Here is a 22,657-nt window from a genome sequence, read left to right on the forward strand (position 1 = left end):
AGAAAAGGTGGCGGAACTCAAACCTGGCCACGCCCTCATCAAACCCTAGGACCGCCCCTTTAGAGAACAGGAATGCAAGTAAAATTTGGGAGGGGCTATTTCCGGTGTGGGAGGGGCTATTTCCGGTGCGGCCGGCCCGGAAAAAGGTGCCGGAACGCGGTTCCGCCGCGTTCCGGCTGAAAAAAAGCCCTGTATAGTGCTATATAGAAAGAAACATTCTCTATGTAAAATATAGAATTGCAGAGCAGGGAAGAATCCAGTGCATCATTTAGCTGATGTCCTATCTGTCCTATCCCATTCCTTCAGGCTCAATGCAGTACTTGCAAACAAGATAAAATAATGAAAATTGAAAAGTTGTGTGGGATAATGAAATTGTTTTCCTTATCCTCTTATTGCATTCATATATATCAGGCTAAGCCTAAGAAGAACGTAGAACACTTCAGCCAGAGTTCAGTTCTTTATTTGCATATACATAATACGAACTAAACCCTTACTACTCCCAGCCTAATGGATATAACCTGAGAGATTCTAGGGAGCAGCTATTCTAACTCTCTTCCTCTGTCTTCTATCTAGTTCCGGGCTGTGCTCCCTCCTCCGGTTTCTGGAATGTGATCCCTCCTTCCTGCTGCTTCACTGTAATCTCACCAACTCCCCTTCCGTAGGCACTAGTGCAGGGGTCCTCAACCTTGGCAACTTTAAGACTTGTGGACTTCAACTCCCAGAATTCTTCAGCCAGCTTTGCTGGCTGAGGAATTCTGGGAGTTGAAGTCCACAAGTCTTAAAGTTGCCAAGGTTGAGGACCTCTGCACTAGTGTATACTGTAAAATTCTAAAATGAAAATACCAGGCTGTCACTTGAATGTCTTGAACTTATTGGTTAGTATGCTTCTGTATGTGGGAATGACCTAAGGAGATAGGGGGAAAAGATGCTCCCTATGGAACAATCAGATGAGGCAGGGCGCAGCCACAGCTGCATAATGGGCAGAGAAAGAGACTCAGAAAAGATGCTCCCTAACTTCTCAGGCTGTCAAAGAGACAGCAGGAGATTTGTACCATCAAACTTGCAAGGTACTGATAATGTAGCCTCATAATAAAGTAGAACTAGCTGATCTGGTCCTGTTCCCTGTCTGGTCTACCTAGGAAGGCTGACAGCTTCATTTCTGCCTTCCCTTCAGAGTATACATCTTATTATGTGGATAGAGGAAGAGGTGAGAAATGCTGTCGCAACATCTATCTCACATTTATTTATTTGTTTGTTTATTACAGGTTTCAGTAATTATTATTATGTATTAAATTAGACATTTATTAAACTTATATATTTATATCTAAGCGGTCTAACCTTGGGGGCTTTAGAATTCTCCAGGAACATGTGTCCTTGGCCACCTCAGTCAAGACTTAACTGGGGTTGAAGCTTAATAAATCAGATTGAAGAAGGTAGATTTATGGCATGAAATCTTTGGTTACAGTTTCTTATTTCTGTCATTCTCACAGGTACCAAACTCTCTAAGCAGCCTGTACGGAGAAGTAATCCAAAGCATGATTTTTAATAGGCGGAATGAAATTACGTCTACAGGGAACAGTGTTGAATATTTACAACACTTTATTGTATCTGTTCCCTACAGATGTAACTTACAAGTGTTGTAAATGTACAAAGGGTAAGATGCATATTAATGTAAAAGTGATGCAGGGACAGAAACCTGAATGCCTGGTTTGCGGAGAATATTTTATGTCATGCTCATTGTGAATAATGAGAGCTTCCCCCCCCCCCCGGCTCTCTTTTTTTAATTCATATTTTCAGTGCTTTTTTCTTTTAAAAAAAAAAGGGTGCCGGAACTCACACACATCATACAACCCGCCTTGCCTACCCTATAAGGTTCCCTCCAAAAAAGGTGCCGGAACTCCATTCTGGGCGTTCTATGAGAAAAAAAGCCCTGCATATTTTTTTAAAAACATATTTCCTAGAAAAGAAAACCTAAAGGTTGATATTAACAGAATATCCCATACCTTGCAGATAGTTTCCTGGTACAACAGTGCAAAAACTGTCATAGTTTCCATGTTGGAAATATGTGTGTATAAATTTCAGTTTGCTGGAGCAGGAAGCCCAGTTTGGACTGTCTGCATATTTACAATGTTTGCCTGGGCAGGCTGACCTCTTCAGAAGGTGGCCACATCCTACTTTATAGACATTCTTAAAACATCATCGCATCAGCCTCCTCCCTCCTATATAAGATGTTTCCTGTTCCTACTGTTCACCTTCCCCCCCCTCCCCTTTTTCTGGATAGATGGGCATCATTCCAAAGATAGCACGGCTCCATTTTTATTTTCTAAGAAACTTTATGAGACCCAGTAGCATTCTTGGAAATAAAAGCAGGAATGGAAGTTGAACTTTGCTTTATAATATTCCAGATATTCGCCTGTAACATTTTCTTTAATCTTTTAGAATTATCAAATCTTTAATTTGGATTAGCATTGATAATGTTTTTTGAACTAATCTTATCTCGAAGTAGATGTATTCTTAAATTTTGTGTCGGTGAAATTTAAATAAAGTACAGTACATTGGCATAATGGATTTGGGGTATTTATAAATAAATAGTTCCTGTTGGGAATTCCTGAGGTAAACCTTAGAAGTCATAAAATGAAATTAAAACTACAAGAGGATGAAAAATGTAAACTGCTTTAATTCAGTATGACTGACCTGCTGCACTTTGGATAATTTGCCATCTAGTCAGTGTTGACTCTTAGCAATCACATAGATTTTTTTCCATTACAATCTGTCCCTAACTGGTCTTTCAGGTCCTCTAATGGTGCAACCATGATTACTGGATAACTGAGGCCATCCAGTTTGCTGCTGGTCATCATCTTCTGGAATAGAATAATTTGAGCCTGGAAATTTGTGCCTTGAGTGAGAACTCTGGATTGACATCTCCAGTGATCCATTTTTTTTGTTTTCTGGCTGTCCACTATATTCTCTGGAATCTTTTCCAACACTAAAGTTCAAGAACATCTATACTCTTGATACCAACTTTCGCTTCCATAGATTGTCACAGGGAATACTATTTCTTGCACTATTTTAATCTTGGTAGATATAGACACATCACTGTGTCCGAATACCTTTTCCAAGTGCTGCTCTTAATGCCATGGTATATGCTGTTGGATAGGAAAATGTCAGGATTGCCACTGTAAATAATAAACGTGCACATTTTTAGCGTTCTGCAGTCCAGAATTACATGGCACAGGACGATTAAAATAAAATACCACTAGCAAATACAATGGTAATAAGAGGAATGTTAAAGTAATATACTGTAGAAGTCTTATGCAATATAATAACATATCTGGCAGAGACATTGCAGGAGTACCACACTGAAGTATGAGTACCATTGGACTAATAACTGACCCCCTCTCCCTGCTGCACATCTTGCTCCCTCCTTGCCCACCTTTTAATTCATATTGCTGTACTTTCATTATTTATTTTCATTATTCCGTTGTTTTACTATTTTTATATTTACATTTTTATAATTTTCTACTATTGTAAGCTGCCCAGAATAACCCCACAGCAAGAGGGGCGGCAAATAAATTTAATAAGAAATTAAAAAAAAGGCTGGCAGATGAAATGCCTTTAAAAGGCAGGAAACAATAAATAAATATATAATAACTATAAAATAATAAAAAGCTATTGTAGGATTAATGTAGAATGTTAACAGCTTTAGCAGCATTTGCTGAGAAGCCCTCCTGTGTACTATTCTTCATATTTCAAAACAATGCATCTACGTGTTTGTAAGGAAACATTTTTCTTTTATGTTTGACAGACAGATGTGCTGGTGCTGAGCTGTGATCTAATTACAGATGTTGCTCTTCATGAAGTAGTAGATTTATTCCGAACTCATGATGCCACACTCTCCATGTTAATGAAGAAGGTCTGTGAACCCACCGAACTCGGACCTGGACAAAAAGGAAAGAAAAAATTAGGTAATTCAGTGAGCTTTATTCTGGAATTTGAACCACAGGTAGTTTCACAAGGATTGGTAGTTTTTGCAGAGTATAACAGTTTTCACAAGCTGTCTGCAAGCTGAAATGATATCTCAGATTCTCTTTCAATTCCTGATAGCCATATAATTATTATAATTAGTATTATGATGTTGCCATGTAATATAAGTCTGTCATTTTTCTGTTATATTCTAGCAGCAGTTCTGTTCCTAATCACAAAAGATTGAGTACTTAGCAATAATAATAATAATAATAATAATAATAATAATAATAATAATAATAATAATAATAATAATAATAATAATAATAATAAAAGTTGGAAGGGACCTGCCAGCAACCAGTCTGCACAAACAAGCAAAGCCCCATCTGCAGGATGCAGGCAGCACACAAAACCAAGCACCCTCCGGTCCATGGCAAAACCTCTCTCCATGGAACTGGTCCCTAGTGCCCAAAAGGTTGGGGACCTCTGCATTAGAAGAATCTCTTGGAAACTATGATGCCTTGGGCATGTAGGAGGACAGCACCCCCCCAGAGAAATAAATATCTTCCACTGATAATAATAATAAAGTTGGAAGGGACCTTGGAGGTCATCGAGTCCAAAGCCCTGCTCAGGCAGGAAACCCTACACCATTTCGGACAGATGGCTGTCCAGTCTCTTCTTAAAAACTTCCAGTGTTGGAGCATTCACCGCTTCTGGAGGCAGGTTGTTCCATTGGTTAATTGTTCTAACTGTCAGGAAGTTTCTCCTTAGTTCTAGGTTGCATCTCTCCTTGATTAGTTTCCATCCGTTGCTTCTTGTCCTGCCCTCAGGCGCTTTGGAGAATAGCTTGACTCCCTCTTCTTTGTGGCAGCCCCTGAGATATTGGAACACTATTGAATCAGGTTGATTTATACCATCAGGTAAAATGCACGATCAGAACCCCAAAATAAACTATATGTGACTTAAAAGATTATGCCTGTAACAAAAATTTGTTAGTTTGAAAAGAATCTACCAGATTCCTTTTGATTTTGGCTGCCATAGACTAACACAGCTCTCTTCCTACAATACTTAATATGGTGACTTTCTTTTTAAACCTTATAATACTCAAAATATTTGTTGTTTGTGGCATTCCATCACTATTCTGTTTAGGCAGAATAAACATAAGCTTCTTAAATGAAATTGGTGCTGCACTGCTGTTTATGTTCTCCTGTTTGTGTTCATTAACTTTGGCAATGTCTCTTTTAGAAATGATTCCTCAATTTTGGAATCTCTTTTAGAAAATTTACCCTTTATTTCTACATAAGTCCAAGATTCTAGCTCAGTGATGGCGAAACTTTTAGAGACCGAGTGCCCAAACTGCAATTTTAATAGGTGTACTATATGTTTGTATTTTATCCAATTGTTAGCCGCCCTGAGTCCGCAAGGAGAAGGGCGGGATATAAATGTAATTAAAAAAAAAACCAAAAAAAAAAACACCCACTTATGCATCGTCGGGTGCCGGGTGGGTGTGGCCCATTGGCTGGGTGTGGCCCATTGGCTGGGTGTGGCTGCAGTGGTAAAGGCAGACTGGGTGGGACTAAAAAGTTCAATCGATCAATTCCGACTTTGCAAGATCTTTTTTTTCCCACGAGAAGTTGAAATTGACTGATTGAACCTTTTTTTTTTTTTTGCACACGGTGGTGGAGGCCTAAAGCAAAAAGGTTTTATAAAACCCAGCTGAAAGCCTAGGACTGGGGTGACGGCCCACGTGCCCACAGAGAGGGCTCTGAGTGCCGCCTCTGGCACCCGTGCCATAGGTTCGCCACCACTGTTCTAGCTATTAATTAATATCATTATATGAAACAATAGGTCTCTCAATAGTTGCTAGCTATGCCCAAAATAATAAGATTTTAGTGAGAAGACAAAAACAGCTATTCCCTCATTATCCCTAATTCAATAATTCAAATTGTAGAAGCATGGAAGTGGCAATACAAGTATCTTTCAAATTACGGCGACATATAGCTAAAGGACCTCTAATGGAGCTTTTTTATATTTCTTTGGTTCCTCCCTGGTTGGAACACCCTTGCTAGAATTTTCAGGAAAATTCTTTCAGGTTTGATGAGCAAACTTTGTTGACATTTAAACAGTTAGTCCTCAACTTACAACCATTCATTTCGTGACCATTCAAAGTTACAATGGCATTGAAAAAAGTGACCAGTCCTCTGCGATATGACTAATGTAGCATCCCCACAATCAAAACTGACATGCTTGGCAACTGGCATGTACTCCCGATGGTTGTAGCATCTCGAGGCCATGTGATTAACCACTTGCAACCATCCCACCCAGCTTCTGACAAGCAAAGTCAATGAGGGAAGTTGGATTCACTTAAGAACCACATTATTCACTTCACTGCAGTGATTCGCTTAACAGTCATGGCAAAAAAGGTCATAGAATAGGGTCCAAGTCACTTAACAACTGCTTTGTTCTAATCTCAATTGTGGTCATAAGTTGAGGACTACCTGCATATGCTTTGTTTCAGGTGTCTAGCCATACTCTTACTAGGTTACAGACAAGGATTATTAAAGAGTTATGTTATGATTTTCTATTTCAGTGGAACAGCGTGACTTCATTGGAGTAGATGCCTCAGGGAAGAGGTTGCTTTTCATGGCCAATGAAGCAGATCTGGATGAAGAAATTGTCATTAAGAGATCTATCCTTCAAAAGTAAGCTTTGGACTTTGCCTGTTTCCAAATTAACAAGTTTCAGTTTTATGAAATATACTGAAAACAAGTAATTATGGAGATGAAGGCTAGCTGCTGTATATATTCAAAATTTTCCATTTCACCCAGAATCTAAATTTTTGTGATGTGTATTTATGGTTATTATATATGTTTTTCAAAGCTACTCTCAAGGATATTTACAAGGTGTTTAAATATTCATTATAAAGCATAATAATATGCACCATAAAATTATAATATGAAATTGAGCAATTTAATTATTTATTTCCTATAGCTAGTTCACAGCTTATTGTTGATCCAGGAGGAAATGGGGTGAATGTTACAGCCTCTAACTTTCTCCTACAGAAAATAAGCTACTATAATGATTGTTCCTTTTACTACAATTTCTTTATCTTTGCTTCCCATTTGTTTCATCATTTTGCAAGTAGAACTAACATGGAAAGCCAATAGATTCGTTTTATTTTCATTTTTTCAAACATTTACTGATGAAGTGAAATTGGGAAGGAGGAAATAAGATAATGCAAACTGGGATATCTCAATATGTGAATATACGAATAATATTCATTTCTGAATTTTTCATATAAATACATGTATTAATTATTTTATATGTTATGTTTATCGATTATTGTTCTTTTCTAACTTGATACAAAGCACAGTATGAAAATCTGAGTCCCTGAAGTATTCATTAAAAAGGCATTGCATCAATTCTTCTTTCCAAGGTGGTGCTAATAGACCGTATATTAACATTACAATTAAAATTTAATATTAGTCTTGCAGTGAGATTCTCTGCAACATAGATGGTGAAGTTCCAAATGCATTTTGCTTGACAACATTAATTGGAATAATAATTTCTAGGCATTTTCTTTTCTAATCTTTTTAACACAATAAAGTAGAATTACAAAAGCTTTGTCATTAATCTCTATTACGGTCATTAACTAGCATAAAGCAAAATCACTAAGCAAATGAAATTATAGATTTATAGGGTAGACAAGTAGAATTAAAATAAAAGGGGTACATGTATGTATGTATGTATGTATGTATTTTATTCAATTTAGGTGCCACTTAATCTTAAATTGACCCTGGGTGGCTAGAATATAAACTTGAATCACTGTGATATCATTAACTTGCCACTTGATTATAAGAATTAAAATTAAAAGTATAACAAGCAACACAGCCCACTAGTTGATTTAGTTTAGGCTTCAAAAATAACTACTCCTAAATATCAGTGTAGGGCAGACATGTCAAACTTAAGGCCCATGGGCCAGATCTGGCCCGTGATGTGTTTAGACCAGGCCCGTGGGGCTGCCCTGGAGACATTGAGGGGCTGGCCCTTGCCACCTCAGCCATGGCCCACCCCAGCCCGGTTCCGCTCTCCCCTGGGTGTTCACACAGGCAGCAAGCACGCGGGCCTGGTGGGGCCCGGCAGCAGCTGCAGCTCATTGGCCCCTCGGCCACTTATTTGCCTGCAGTGACGGCCATCTGGATGTGAGCCGGGGGCATCCAATAAGCTGCGCTCAGCCCCACCCCACCTATACCACACTCATGCACCTTGGGGCCCTGCAGCCAGGCCACTGCCACCTGCCTCGCCTTGCCTCATCTCGTCCCCATGGCGTTGGCAGCGGCAGCAGCAGCCCCAACCAGCAGGAGTCCCATCACCCCTCTGCTCTCATCCAGTCTGAGAAGGTCGCAGCCCACCGGGTGAAGCAGTCACCTTGGAGTGGCGCCCATCAGCGTCAACCCCCGGCTATCCTCCCACACCCACCATTAGCAACCTGGCCAAGGAGAGCAAGCACAGCAGCAGCAGCCTCAAGGAGGAGGTAAGTGTGGCCGGGGCACCCCCTTGGAGAAGCGGGACTGGGCTGGATGCACCTACCCAACCACACCCACCCAGCCACACCTACCTAGTTGCAATGACCCGGCCACACCCACCCAGCCATGCCTATCTAGTCAGGCTGACCCAATCACGCCCATCAGCCACACCTACCCAGCCACACGCATGTGGTCCTTTGCATAATGCTGAGATTAGGATAATTTTAAAGTGTACAGGTTTGGGTAATATCAAATTATTTTCTTCCTTTCACAATATTTATAGCCTGCCCATTCCTAGTAGACTCTTACATTGAATTAGATCTTATAATACACAGGGAAGAAAATTATCTATATTCAAACAGTAACAATAATTTTGTTTATAATTTTAAAATTTTAATTACTTGGCTGTCAGTCCTTACTAGATAATCTTAATTCAATTTAAAATATTGTTTATCACTGGAATCTGAAAAATACTTGCTTCTAGGGAGGCATAGAATTTCCACCTTTGCGTTATCCTAAGGATAGATATTGGATAGAAGTTTGTATCTGGGGATTTGGTATGTACTTTGAAGTCTCATTTCACTAAGCTCTATCTTTCTAAGCATTTGGCAAGCCACAACATTGAGAAATAAGGAGAATTCCATTGGCCTTTCTCCACCTCTCACCTTCAAAGGTGGTGGTGGAGCTGATATACTTGTTTTCATGGAGTGATTACTACAAGCAAAGAATTGTTTGCCTCATCTGAGATATTTATGACTGTATTCTAAAAAGTACTCTAAAAAACACCTGTTAGAGCAGGTCTAAATTTGGATCATCTTCCCTTAAAATGCTGTGGGTTGTTTGGGGATGAGCTGTCCCCAATAAACCATCCACCTTCGTGGGTGTCCCATCTCTGTAAATGCAGGTGCAGTGCTGCTCTAAAGAGGATGCACTAATAAATCACAGCCACAATCGGGCCTACTCATTACCTCATTCAAAAAAGGAATACCTCCTGTATGAATATATGGGGTAATGGCAAGAATGGCTTTGAAGTGACAATGCAGTCTCTATTCAAAAGACCTAACCCATTTATGTATGAAAAGGATATTGTGGTTTTACTTAGTCCTCTTTAAAATTCTTTTGTGGGAGGAAAAGCATATTTAAGCGTGGAGATGAATCATTAAAAGAATTGTTCAGGCACAGAAATGTATTAGGCACCTCTGAAATACTAAGAGAATACAAAGTTAGTTATGTCATTTTTGTTATTTACAGTGGAGGTTTCTTTAAACAACAAGGGGTGGATCCTATAATAATGCAATAATCTTTGTTACTGTGGTGTTCTCATGAAATTGCTTCTATGAACTTCTGTTATACTTTTTACAGTATAATTCCATAACATTGCATACTTTCTACAAAGTTAGTGCATATTTCAGGTTAATTAGGGATTGTATGTCAATGTTGAGGTTTTTATAGTTACCCCCAAGGCATTGTAAATCATCATGATTAGAAAAGGGCTACCTAGTGAGAACGGCATGTTAAGTAGCTAAGAGAATATTCTTTTTGTAAGAGTCAATTGATTTTTCCCCTACTTTTGTAAGTAAAGTTTAGCTGTTATCCCAAAATAGTATGAAGAGGGAACTCCTCTAAATCAAATTGATTGCTGCCTATAAGAGTGCTCTTGGCTTCAGATAGCCATGATAATATACTGAAGAAACTGCCGTGAAAAAGCCATGCTTGGAAAGAACTATAAACTTTCTTTTTACAATCAGTTAATCTTTGAATTGTACACTCATTTGCATTTCACTGAACAACAAAAAAGTGTAACACTATTTGCGTTATGTGTTTGTGCTAGAGTGGATAGGAAATTTAAAGTGAGCCAAGCCACATTTGGTGTCTATCTACCTTGTCTCTAGCTTATGCTCCTAAGCCAGGCAGAAAATTTGGTACTCGGGAGGGAAACTTGCTGGAAGGAGAGGAAAACCGAGGAAGAAAAGTCTGATTCTGGGGGTGTTCACACTCCCTGGGGGTGCGAGACGATATTCCAGGGGGTGTGAAAACTTGGGTTTTCAAAATTATAATGTATATGCTTAATTCGTTGATGTTATTTTGAACTTTTGTAAGGGATGCGAGAATATATCAGAAGTGTTCTAGGGTTGCGGGGTATAGAAAAGTTTGGGAGCTGCTGCTATAGACCATGCCTTAGAACAGAGATTTCCAATTTGAGATCCAAAGGCGATATATGCTCCTGAAAGCCTTGGATGTGATCTCTTAGAGCAGAGTTCTCCAACTTTTCCGGCTTTGCAGACCAGTGGGGGGGGGGGAGAGGGGATGATTTCTCGCTTGCAGCTGGCAAGCGTGCTTGCAGCTCCTCCAAATGAAGATGCACGTGTGTGCACTCACCAGCCGTTTTTGCAGCCTGGTTGCAATTCCCTCACGGCTCTTTCCCTCTTTCCCTCCCTCTCTCTCTTTCCCTCCCTCTCTCTCTCCCTCTCTTTTTTTCTCTCTCTCCCTTTCTCTTTCTCTCTCTCTCCCTCTCTCTCTCTCTCTCTCTCTCTCCCTCTCTCTCCCTTTCTCTTTCTCTCTCTTTCTTTCTCTCCCCCCCTCTCTCTCTTTCTCTCCCTCTCTCTCTTTCTCTCTCCCCCCTTCTCTCTCCCTCTCTCTGATCTTCTGCTCACCTGGCAAGCTGGCTTCAAGCTATTCTCCAACAGGCTGGCTCTCTCCTGCCCTTCCTGCTTCCTGCAGAGATGCAGTCAAGGCAGGAGCTCCGCCCAATAAGCTTGTCAGCTCGTCGGAAAATAGGGTGAGGGCACTCTCTTTTTTTTTTACACACACAAACACACAGAGGAGAGAGAGAGAGAGAGAGAGAGAGAGAGAGAGAGAGAGAGAGAGAGAAGGGAAGCGCAAGTGCCACTCTCTGTCTCTCTCTCTCTCTCTCTCTCTGCAAATGGCAGAGGAGGCTGGGAACCATAGGAGAAGGCTCAAAGAGTCACATGCGGCTCCGGAGCCACAGGTTGCCAATCTGTGGCATAGTAAGTTGGGCTGGAAGATAATGATTGACTAAAGAAAGTTGCCCAAGGAACATCTTGGCTGAGAGATGATTTGAATCAAAATCTTTTGAATCTATCACTCTACCGCTAGTATACAGGTAATCCTCGACCTACAAGCATTCATTTAGTGACTGTTCAAAGTTACAACCACACTGAAAAATGTGATTTATGAGCATTTTTTACATTTAGGGTCGTTGCAGCATCACCATGGTTATAGATCAAAATTTGGATGCTTGGCAACTGGCTCATATTTATGATGGTTGCAATGTCCTGAAGTCATGTGATCACCTTTTGCGACCTTATGACAAGCAAATTGAGTGGGGAAGCCAGATTCATTTAACAACCATGTAACTAATTTACCAACTGCAGTGTTTCATTTAACAATTGTGGCAAGAAAGGTCATAAAACAGGACAAAACTCACTTAACAACTGTCTTGTTAATCAATGGAAATTTTAGGCTCAATTGTGGTCGTAAGTTAAGGACTCCTGTACGCAAAATGCAGGGTTGTTGGGATTGGCAAATGATAGAATACAGCAGAGGAAAGTAGCTGAAACTCAGAATTAGAGAAATACTGCATTTGAAAATCTAATGTTTTAATTTTACATTTTAACTACACACTATTAAGTGCTCAGGAAATAGCTTCAAGTTGTTGGAACTGATGAGACTCTTTAGGTTGAGTTGGGATAGAAAAGAAAAAGAGAGTTCTAAGGTGTGAATAAAAATAATGGAAAATTATTGTATAGATTTATACCTGAATTCAACAATTTCAGTAAAAGGGATCATAGGAGAGCCAAAAGAGCTCTTGTCTTCAGCATGTGTGAACTGTGTTAACATACTTAAATGATTGAGATATATACTTCAGTACTTCAGAGCCTACGAATTATGTTCTAGATCAGGGGTAGTCAACCTTGGCTCTTTTATGACTCGTGGACTTCAACTCCCAGAATTCCTGAGCCAGCTAAGCTGGCTCAGGAATTCTGGGAATTGAAGTCCACGAGTCATAAAAGAGCCAAGGTTGACTACCCCTGCTCTAGATCATTGTTTCTCAACCTTGGCAACTTGAAGCAAAGCTGGCTGGGGAATTCTGGGAGTTGAAGTCGGCACATCTTCAAATTGCCAAGGTTGAGAAACACTGTTCTAGATGCTTCACTTGCTTTTGTGTGTGTGTATACATTCAGAAAGGCAATCCTCCAAGTCAAACTGGTCACTGAATTTGAACTTTTGCTTTTTCTGTTCTGGCTTACCTGCTTATTGGATGAACGGAGGAGCATGCTATATTTACTTTGTTTTACAACATCCTGTCAATGATAGATTTTGTTTTTTTACTCTTATAGCGCTCTTAGTAAAACTATGGTTTCTGATTTCAAAGGTAAAGAGCTCTGACTCATTTTAGGGCAGTTGGAGAGACTGACCTTTTGGTGCATCCATACTTACAATTTGAGCTTCTCTCATTTTTAGTATTTCTGTTATCTTTCAAAGGGAAAACATTGAAAAAACGTCAAATTTCCTGAGTGGGAATTTCTATTTCTTACAAATATGTAGCTTTTTAATTATAATCTACCACGCTCCTTTTTGAGGGGGAGGAGTACATTAGGATTTCAGTAGAGAAGCAAATAGTTAGTGAATCTAATTGTTCTTTTCAGATTACTTTGTCAAAGCTCAGTATGTGTCTGTGCGTATAAATTATATAAATTAACCTTCCATTTTGTACCATCTAGCTATATTTAAATTCGTCTTTCCCAGCCTGCATGATAATAGACCATGAGAGTCTAATCCAACACATTAGTACCAGACCATAAAAGAGATAATGCCCTGGTCTTTTGAATGTTTACAGGATCTTTCTCAGTGGACAATTCCTAACTTGTTTAGCTTCATAGAATCACTTTACTGTGCTGTTCAGATGGCATAGAAGACTGAGTCTAAGGTCAGTAGAGTTATCCATGCCTATTTGAACACAGTCCGAGTCTTCTTGGCCACATGTTAGACATATGTTACTCATCAATAGCTGTGGAACTCCATGACGCAAAGCAGACTGGAATGCAGCAGTTAGTTAACACCCCAGTCCGGGTTGTAAATATATTAGCAAATGTAAAGAAGCAGAGGAGAGAGAAAATATTACATAAAACACTGCAAGAATAGCATAAGGCATTTGTCTTTTCTTTCCTAAAATATTAAATAGTCTCAGTCATTGGGATACTTGAGATCTGTGATAACAAAGCCTAAGCAGTTTCTGAGGCTTTTTATTTTAAACTGTCTAGTCAGTCTTAAATATGGGGCAGTATAAGAGGATTTTCTAGCTGGTTACAGGGAAATACCTGTGGGAATTGTTTAATTGTCGTACTCCAAGAAATGCTAGCTTGAAAGAACTCTTATATCAACCCTATATTTTAGTTCAAAGTAATAATGCTTTCTAAAAAGACATACAAGTGAACGTGTTTTCAGAATTATGGTTACATTTGGTACTGATTGAACTAATTGGAGTTACATAATGACAATTTGCTACACTTACTGCATTGGCTGCTGAGTTAACAATGCATAACCAGCACAATCACAGCGGTGCAATTTGGCTGAGTTGACAAAACCAAATAGCAGCAGGAATCACGCTGCAAAGTAATGGGCCAATTGGGAAGTCACCTAACTGAACTGTAATTTTTTGAGTTTGTAGGTAAAGAGAATTGCTATAGCAATTACTGATTGGCTGTATAGGTAGTTCTTGACTTAAGACTAGTCATTAAGGACTGTTTGAAGTTATGACAGCTCCGAAAGCTTGCTTTATGGTCCATACACAGTTCCAGCCACAGACACATACACACATCCCTGGTTACGTGATCACGTTCTGGTTGATTGACTACCTGTTCCTGTTTACGATCAGTGTGAAATGATCCATAACATGGGATTGCCAATTGTAATCTTCTCTGCTTGTTTCTCAGGAAATCAGTAGGAATCGCCTGCACTGAGCTTGAAAAATGAAGCAAGGATCATGAAGGTCCGAATTTTGTTTCTCCAGCACCATGCAGGAGTTCCGTTCCATGCATGGAGGGGAGAGGAACTACTGCACTAGGCTGGAGAAACAAAGCAAGGATCATGAAGATTTGAGGTCTATTTCTTCAGCACAGGAGTTTCTGTCTGTTCATGGAGGGGAAGGGAATTCCAGCACTATGCTGGTTAAATGGAGAATCCTGAAGATCTAAGCTCTGTTTCTGCACCCTGCTGCAGGAGTCCCCTTCAATGCAGGGAGGGGAGCTACTTGCGTTCCTTCAGCAGGCAATTATTTTGCTCGATCCACTTAAACGACCCGCACGGTCATTTAACAACTACAACTGGGAGAACCAGGATTGTGGTCATTGAGCAAAGTGATCATGTGGGCATCTCACTTAACAACTGTTTCACTCAACAACTGGTTGAGTGGTCCCAACTGTGATTGTAAGCCAAGGACTGTCTGTATGGGAGACCAGAAATATCATTTCATTTGCTCTTTATTTTTAAGAAACCAGATGGCAAAATTAAACCTCAGAGCATTTGATTGCCTGACTTAATTTTTTTTTAAAAAAAAGTTTTCATTTTGTGGGAGCAGGGAAGTAGAAATCAGCCATGCTACAAATGTCTCAGGCCCCATAGATGTTCTTAGAATTTAAAAATGCTGAACGATGGCAACACAAAGTTTTACTGGGAATATGCTCATTGCCCATAACATGATAAGCCGGGGTAGCTGAGAACATATTAAGAGGGTAACAAAAATGGCAGGAGATTCCTCCCCAGTTTGCCTTCTCCTGAATGTATTTTGTGATTGCTACCAGTTGGCAGCTATTTTATGAATGAATCTAATCCAACCTAGACCCAACTCTCCTTTCTCATGGCAGTCATTTTGTGAGAGCACTCATTTGATTTTAAATATACCTACAAACCCCTCAAAGTTTGGAGATTTTTATTTAGAGCATACAGCAGCCTCTACCTTTTAAAGTGACAAAGTCAGCATGGGTTTCCCTACTCTCATCTTGCTGCTTTCTGAAATTTATCTTCTCCTGCGTTATTGTTCAAAAGAAAGAAAAGCCCCATACTGGAAATAAAGATCAGAAAGCAGGGCAGAGAAGGGAAAAAGGAAGAATGATGGTGATCCTGATTGATGCCACACATTTGATAGCAAAAAAGTGAGCAAAGGAACAATTGCATGGTGGTGTATAATATAACACCAGTTTAACTTAACAAGTTTAAAATTAGATGATTGAGAATGAGGAAAGGAAGAAACTGTCAACATGCATTGCAGGTAGCAATCTGCCAATTAAAGCATATTTTAAGTTTGGTCTAAGAAGAAGTAAAATAGGCAAAGCTGCCAGAGAGCAGATCTTCAGTGCACCTATTTTGTTAATCAACTTCAAAAAGTTAAGAAGAAAAGAGGTTGGGGAGAAGGGAGGGAAGGAAGGAATTTTGGCTGCACTCCTGGTTGCGGTTTATCCTTATTGGATCATTGCCATGACACTGCAGCTCCTGGTTGTGTTGTTTGCTTGCCCTTTGAGTAAACCTGTGTGTAAAAAAAAAAACCTATGAATGTGTTTGTAGGTAACACAATTGTTATATAGGATGTTTTATTAAAAAAAAATAAGGTGTAATAAATTCCATATTCCTGGAATTTATAATCTTAGAGAGGAAAGAAAGGAGGAAAAGTCAGGGATAAGTAGTTCTATTACTTAAATCAGTTGTATTTCAGATTATTTACTATAAACTATTAGGACTATAATGTGTGTAATGTGTCATTGCTAATGCACATTGGAAGAGATCTGTCTTAATGCTAAAAAAGAAATACATTTATTAAACACTTTAAGTCCTTCTGAATGACAGGGGGAGGGGTGGTTCTAGCGGCAAACTGTTGCATAGATTAGATCCTGACATGAAAAAAGTAGAATTAACTTTCGTAGCAGTATCTGCAAAATATGTCTAAGATCTAAGAATGCAAGGTAAATTGTGCTGGCATAAACAGTCTGGGCCCAAGGGATATGATGAATTGATTCTGGGCAAATAACTTAAGTACAACTATTTGAAGAGTTACTGATTATTCAACATAGAGTTACTAGTGCATGAATATATCTGAGCTTCCAGGAAAGGCAAAATACAACTGGATAGCATCAGAGTACTAGTGGCTATTAGCTTAGAACCCATACCCTTCCTTGTGGCTTCGTATAGCTGCTTAGTAATATGGTAGAAAGGTTAGAAACCAGGCAGGATTTCCTATGTTATGTTATGTCATATAATATATCCAAGATGTTCTGCACCTGTTTTTTTCAATTTGATACCCTCTTGATGGGGATGTTGTGCAAGGAAGGATGGTTACTTTATATGAATTATTGTAACAATGCAAAAGGATAAATATTGTAAAAATTTGCTTGTAACTGGCATTTATGAAAACAGAAAGGGTAAGGATAGCAAAATCCTGTATAGTGCTTTAGAAATTAGTAATGCAGAAGTGTAAAGACCACCAGTCAATTTGCTGAGCTTTTGCTTTAGATGTCTAGAATGTTCAGGACGGTCAAATAAATGGCAAATTGTTGAAAATGAGTTTCCCCATTTTGAAGCACTACTGAATATCTCAGCCAGAGTGGAACTGTATTAAGTAGTAAATAATATTTGGTCATTTTCATCTAGAAACGAGGTGAAATGACAATTTTTGTTTGCACTATTATGAAAGCCACTTGTGAAAAAAGGCTTTTTGGCAAGTTTTCTTATTTTTGGAAGGATATAATTTTTCCATCTTTGCAATGTAGGGGTTTGGACTATGGCTGAAGAATTGCCTCTAAAGAGTGGCATTGAGATATAATTTGCTTAAGTCAGTCTAACAACCCTGAGAACAGGGCCTCTTCAGACTCCTTTCTTCCTATAGCCTTTGTTTTTAAGAGCCCTTGAAAATATTGTTCTTCAGGTAATGTAGTGTTTCATGCTTGATCCATGCCTTAGGATTTCAGTGAACATATTTTTCCCAGGCCAAGAAGCTATTGAATTTTTAAAGCTTTTCAGGAAGAAGAATCTGTGAGCACATATTTAGCTGTACCAGACTCTATTGAAAGAATAATGGATTGTTCCTCCATTCAGCAGCATTCTTATCCTAATAGAGTGCTTGAGTTGCAGTTGTGTTAAAATTATTTTATTTCTACGCTGTAACATTACTTTTGGTCCCCTCTTTATCCTAAGTGTTCTTAATGAAAATGTTGGTATTTGAAATATGGGTGTTTTTTGTTTTGCTTTGGGAAATGCTTTGCAAGTAACCCTTGCAAGATGGGACAGTGTATCATCTGCACAAAAATTATAGTGCTTCCTAATGCTCTGCTCTTATTTTCTATCCCAACTTATTTTTGATATAACTTATGACAGTGATGGCGAACCTTTTAGAGACCGAATGCCCAAACTGCAACCCCAAACCCACTTATTTATTGCTGGGTGCCAGGTGGGCGTGGCCCACTGGGTGGGTGTGGCTGTGGTGGTCATGGCAGACTGAGTGGGTGTGGCCAAGGTGGCCGTGGTCACCTCGATGTTGCTCATGGGGAGGGATGCCTGTGGGGGCCAGGCAGGGTTGGGGGAGATCCAGGGGTTCTCTGGTAGGTGGGGTGGTGGGTAGGAGGCTCATCCTGCGAGGTGAGGCGAGGCAGGGTGGAGGTGCCATTATCTCAGGGCAAGGCAAGACAGGAGCCGGGGCAGCTGCTGCCTGACACCATTGGTCCCTGCACACAGAGGCCAGTGAGTGCATGGGGGCCGACAGTGTCCGTCAGCAGCCACAGCCTGCCGGCCCCTTGACCGTCGCACTCTGGGGCTCCGCAGCCCGCCACCAGCAATTCAGAGAAGTGCCCACAGAGAGGGCTCTGAGTGCCATCTCTGGCACGCGTGCCATAGGTTCGCCACCACTGCCTTATGATATTGGTATAGAAATGAAATAGGCCTTTTGAAAGGTAGGCATGAGTCTTACAGCTGTATGACTCATCTTGTTACAAAGAGATAATATAACATAAACAAAAGTGAGAGTTTGATTTTTGTTTTAAAAAAAAAATACTCTTTTGAAACTATACCTGTGTGAAAGATAACTTTTATCATAAAAATATTAACTCAGAAATTCAGCCTATATAATATGCTCCATTCACAGTTCATCATTTTATAAGGTATTTTTAATCCTTAAATAATGATTCTAATATCAACTAGTTAAAACTTGCAATTTACTAATTTATTATTTTTTAAAAAATAAAATGCGTAATTGATGACTGTCTAAAGTGGAGATGGAGAAGAAAGCTAGGAAAAGGCTTAAAGGAGAAAGGTTGCTTCTTAATCCTGTTTCCTGTGGCAGTTTTCTGTCTTCACTCATCACACAACTAAAATACATTACGGCCTTCTGAGAGGAAGATGGCAGAGTCTAATCCTCATGTGAAAGACTTCCTTCTGTTCTAACTGTTAACTATTGTGCATGGATACTGTGTATATATATATATATATATATATATATATATATATATATATATATATATATATATATATATATATATATATATATATATATATATATATATATATATACACGGCCTTCTGAGAGGAAGATGGCAGAGTCTAATCCTCATGTGAAAGACTTCCTTCTGTTCTAACTGTTAACTATTGTGCATGGATACTGTGGAGATATATATATATTGCAAAGTATTTGAACATAGCTTTACAGTTAAAGGCGTTTTGTGAACTTATGCTCCATTACTGTTTTAGTCCTTAATCTACAATGCCACTTTGGATGTTACCAATAAAGTTAATGAAAAGAATGACTCCATTTCACATTCCTTTTTGACACTTTTCAGCAATATCAGAGAGGGTTCCAGGTATTGTTCAGAAGTGCCAAAAAGTAGTGTGCAGGTGATTCGGGTTCTCTTTTTCAGGTTTTGGAAACATCTGAAGTAGCAACTTAGTCTTTTGCTATGAGAAAAATAAATGAGTTGTGTTGTTGTTTTTTTGCTGGAGGCATTTGTACATTTTGTTTTGTTTTGTTGCAAGTTGGAAATAGTAGAAAGCATATCCTCTTTAGTACTTTATGTCTGAATTTGCCTTAAGAAATGATATGTAGTTGGAGGCAGAGATTTCTCCTTTTGCCTTTTTCATCTTTTCATAGTATTTCCTGTTGGAGGTGGAGTATCTCTTCTTTTGTCCTAGTTTGATTAGTGAGACGCAGCAATATGTCTACAGAAAAGTTAGGTTTTTTCCCTTTGCTAATGTTGCTTTTTGATGTGAAATATCTAAGTGTGGCTTTTGATCTTGAAGATATTTTCCTCACAGATATGCCAGTTCTCAGTCTCCATTTATATAACTTCGAAAACCTTCTGCGCAAAACCTAGGCCTAAAATATGTGAAGCTCCTTTTGGCACAACTCTTCCTTCCTGACCGGTATACCCTTCCATTCTTTAAGATTTTGTCAACATTACAGGTAGTCCTTGACCTACAACCATAATTGAGTCCCAAATTACTGTTGCTAAGCAAGAAAAGGTCTTAACCACTAGACCAGAGGTCTGCAACCTTGACAACTTTAAGACTTGTGGACTTCAGCTCCCAGAATTCCTCAGCCAGCTTAAAGTTATCAAGGTTGCAGACCATTGCAACCTCGGCTCTTTTATGACTCATGGACTTCAACTCCCAGAATTCCTGAGTCAGTTATGCTGACTCAGGAATTCTGGGAGTTGAAGTCCATGAGTCATAAAATAGCCGAGTTTGCCTACCCCTGCACTAGACCAACATGTTTCATGCTAATATTATATAATTGGCACAATGTATGAATAATATCTGTTGAATTACTCTTGCATATTAGAAATGAATGAAAAAAATGAAAATGAAAAACAGCAATATAGAACAGCCTCCATTGTTGTGTGGATCCCTGGTAGAAAAAAAAAGGAATAAAAATCCCAGGTTCCAATAAAATTTACTAGCTTTACTAGAGCCCAATGAGTTTAGGAAATGTATTCCTTCCTCATGGACACTCTACAAACAGAAACAACCAAAAGAAGGCACTAATGTTTATGCAGAAGGTTACAATAGACAGATTACAATATTTATAAAAATGGGCAATTATCTGGTATGTACTGTAACAGTGGTGTCTATAATAGGATAGTTTCAGCTGTAAATTCAAACAGTCAGACCACCTCAGTGCTAGACTTCTTGGATAGCAGAGTTTCAGTGGGCCTCTTGGCTTCATGTCAAGTTCTGTAGCCACATTGTGCTCTAAATTGCTCCTGTTACCAACAGTCCTGTTGATAAAGAAAAAGCCATTGTTTCAGTTTCAGTTGACTGTCGTTTTATGATATGTTGTCAAACCAAACAGCACCATGACGTAGAATCTTGAAACCCAAACAAGTAGTCCCCTGCTGTAACTTTTATACTTTTTAAACATTTATGTGGCTAGTTTAATACATTTAAACAATTTTTTGCTTCTGTAGCTAGATTAGATTAGGATTAGCTTAGTTTAGATTAGATTAGATTAGATTAGATTAGATTAGATTAGGACGGACGGACGGACGGACGGACAGACAGACAGACCATTAAATAAAATTAGATTCATAAGGCCACTTTCTATCAGTGATTTTTTTAATCTTCTTGTTTGTATACTCACTCTTCAGCCTCAGGACAGTGCCCCAAAATAATTTTCTTGTTAGCTCAATGAAACTGGTGGCCATAATTTGGACATTAAGACTTAATAAATGGGGTGTCCAACCTTATGGCTTGCCTGGGCCACATTGAATGAAGAGGAATTGTTTTGGGTCAAATACAAAATATATAGTTAATGTATATTAATCACATAATGTTAACAATTTATGAACTTGTGGGGGTCGCATTACTAGCTGTCCACGGCCGCATGCATGGGCTTCAGGTTGGTTTAAAACTTAATCTCTAAATTTATGCCATGCAAAATGTATATAAGAGAAAAGAATTAAGGAAACATAGTGATATTCGTATGTCATTTTAAGACATGACATTCAATTTAATACATTGAAATTTGAACAAGCAGTATGTTAATGAATTGGTTCATTTGTTCTTGGTTTGTATAAAAGGATAAGGCAATTAGGGAAGTACTGTATAATCTTTGGCTGTTAAACTTGAGAGAGTGGTTTATTATACCTAAACAAGCCAGTAACGAACACTGTATGAAATCGGGAGAATCCATTATAAAGTTCCAGTTAGGACGTTGCCAGTCTTGTTTTCATATTTGCTTAGGGCTTTTTCACACACTGCATTCTTAAGCTGCTTGATTCCCAGAAATGAAATTGGTTTAAGAATCCTGTCCTAGATTTCAACTACTTCCTCTGCTTTGACCATCTTAAGAGCCTGGTATTCTCTCTGGACTATGGCCTCCAATTAGTGGCCTCCTCTATTTTTTTGTTTTGTTTTTAATTCCTCTGGCCCATACCAGGAAATGAAGCAACAATGGTTTTGCTTTCCATGAGTAAATCATTGAGGACATGTGGATTCGATTGACAGACCTTTTGTATGGACCCTTCTGTATTGGCTCTGCCTCAAACTGTGTACCAATCCATGGACTGGGAAAAATAAAAACAAAAAAAGAAAACACCTTTTACCAATTTTTCTGTTCCTTAGCCTGGAAGGTAGCCCAACCAGTAACTCAATGGGAGGGGGCATTCCTACCACAGCACACAGTAATTAATTGTAATAAAAGTACACAGAATGCAAACAGGATAGTGCTGCTTGCAATGGTAGAAATCGTAAAATGCTATTTTTGATGCAAGGTTGAGTAAGGGTTGTCATTGTATGTTCCTCCTCTCAAGAAGCATTTAACATGGTAGCCTAGTCATGCAGATCAGCCCTGAGTCACTTGTAGAAAATGAGGAGTAAGATGAATTAACAGATTGCCTGCATCAATATATTGCTCACTCATACTTTATTAAATCATAATCAATAGCCACATGAATATCTTTTCTGAAAGCATTTTCTATTAATTTATTAAGCTTAGGTATCTTGTTGCCTTATATTTTATGCTTTGTGATAATGTAAACTATTACTGATCTGGGTAATACCTAGGAAAATAAACATTTAAAGAATAATTATGAATATGTCAATATTGTTCAATTCATATTAATTTGTTAAATTGCAAATTTAATCTTAATTTAGCTTCCAGCTGGGAGGAG

At 38.9% G+C, this 22,657-nt stretch overlaps 1 protein-coding gene across 2 annotated transcripts in view; it reads left to right on the forward strand.

Moving 5' to 3' along the window:
- EIF2B3 (eukaryotic translation initiation factor 2B subunit gamma) overlaps positions 1-22,657 on the forward strand; it is a gene marked incomplete in the record, with an annotated part of 93,421 nt that overhangs the window by 15,479 nt on the left and 55,285 nt on the right. For both annotated transcript variants that reach the window (XM_015811312.1, XM_015811311.1), the window contains 2 exon segments: positions 3,806-3,965; positions 6,554-6,665. In XM_015811312.1, the coding sequence (XP_015666798.1) occupies positions 3,806-3,965; positions 6,554-6,665 (272 nt within the window).

Source organism: Protobothrops mucrosquamatus, unplaced genomic scaffold, assembly GCF_001527695.2.
Source record: "Protobothrops mucrosquamatus isolate PMUCROS unplaced genomic scaffold, P.Mucros_1.0 scaffold39, whole genome shotgun sequence".
Lineage (NCBI taxonomy): Eukaryota > Metazoa > Chordata > Lepidosauria > Squamata > Viperidae > Protobothrops > Protobothrops mucrosquamatus.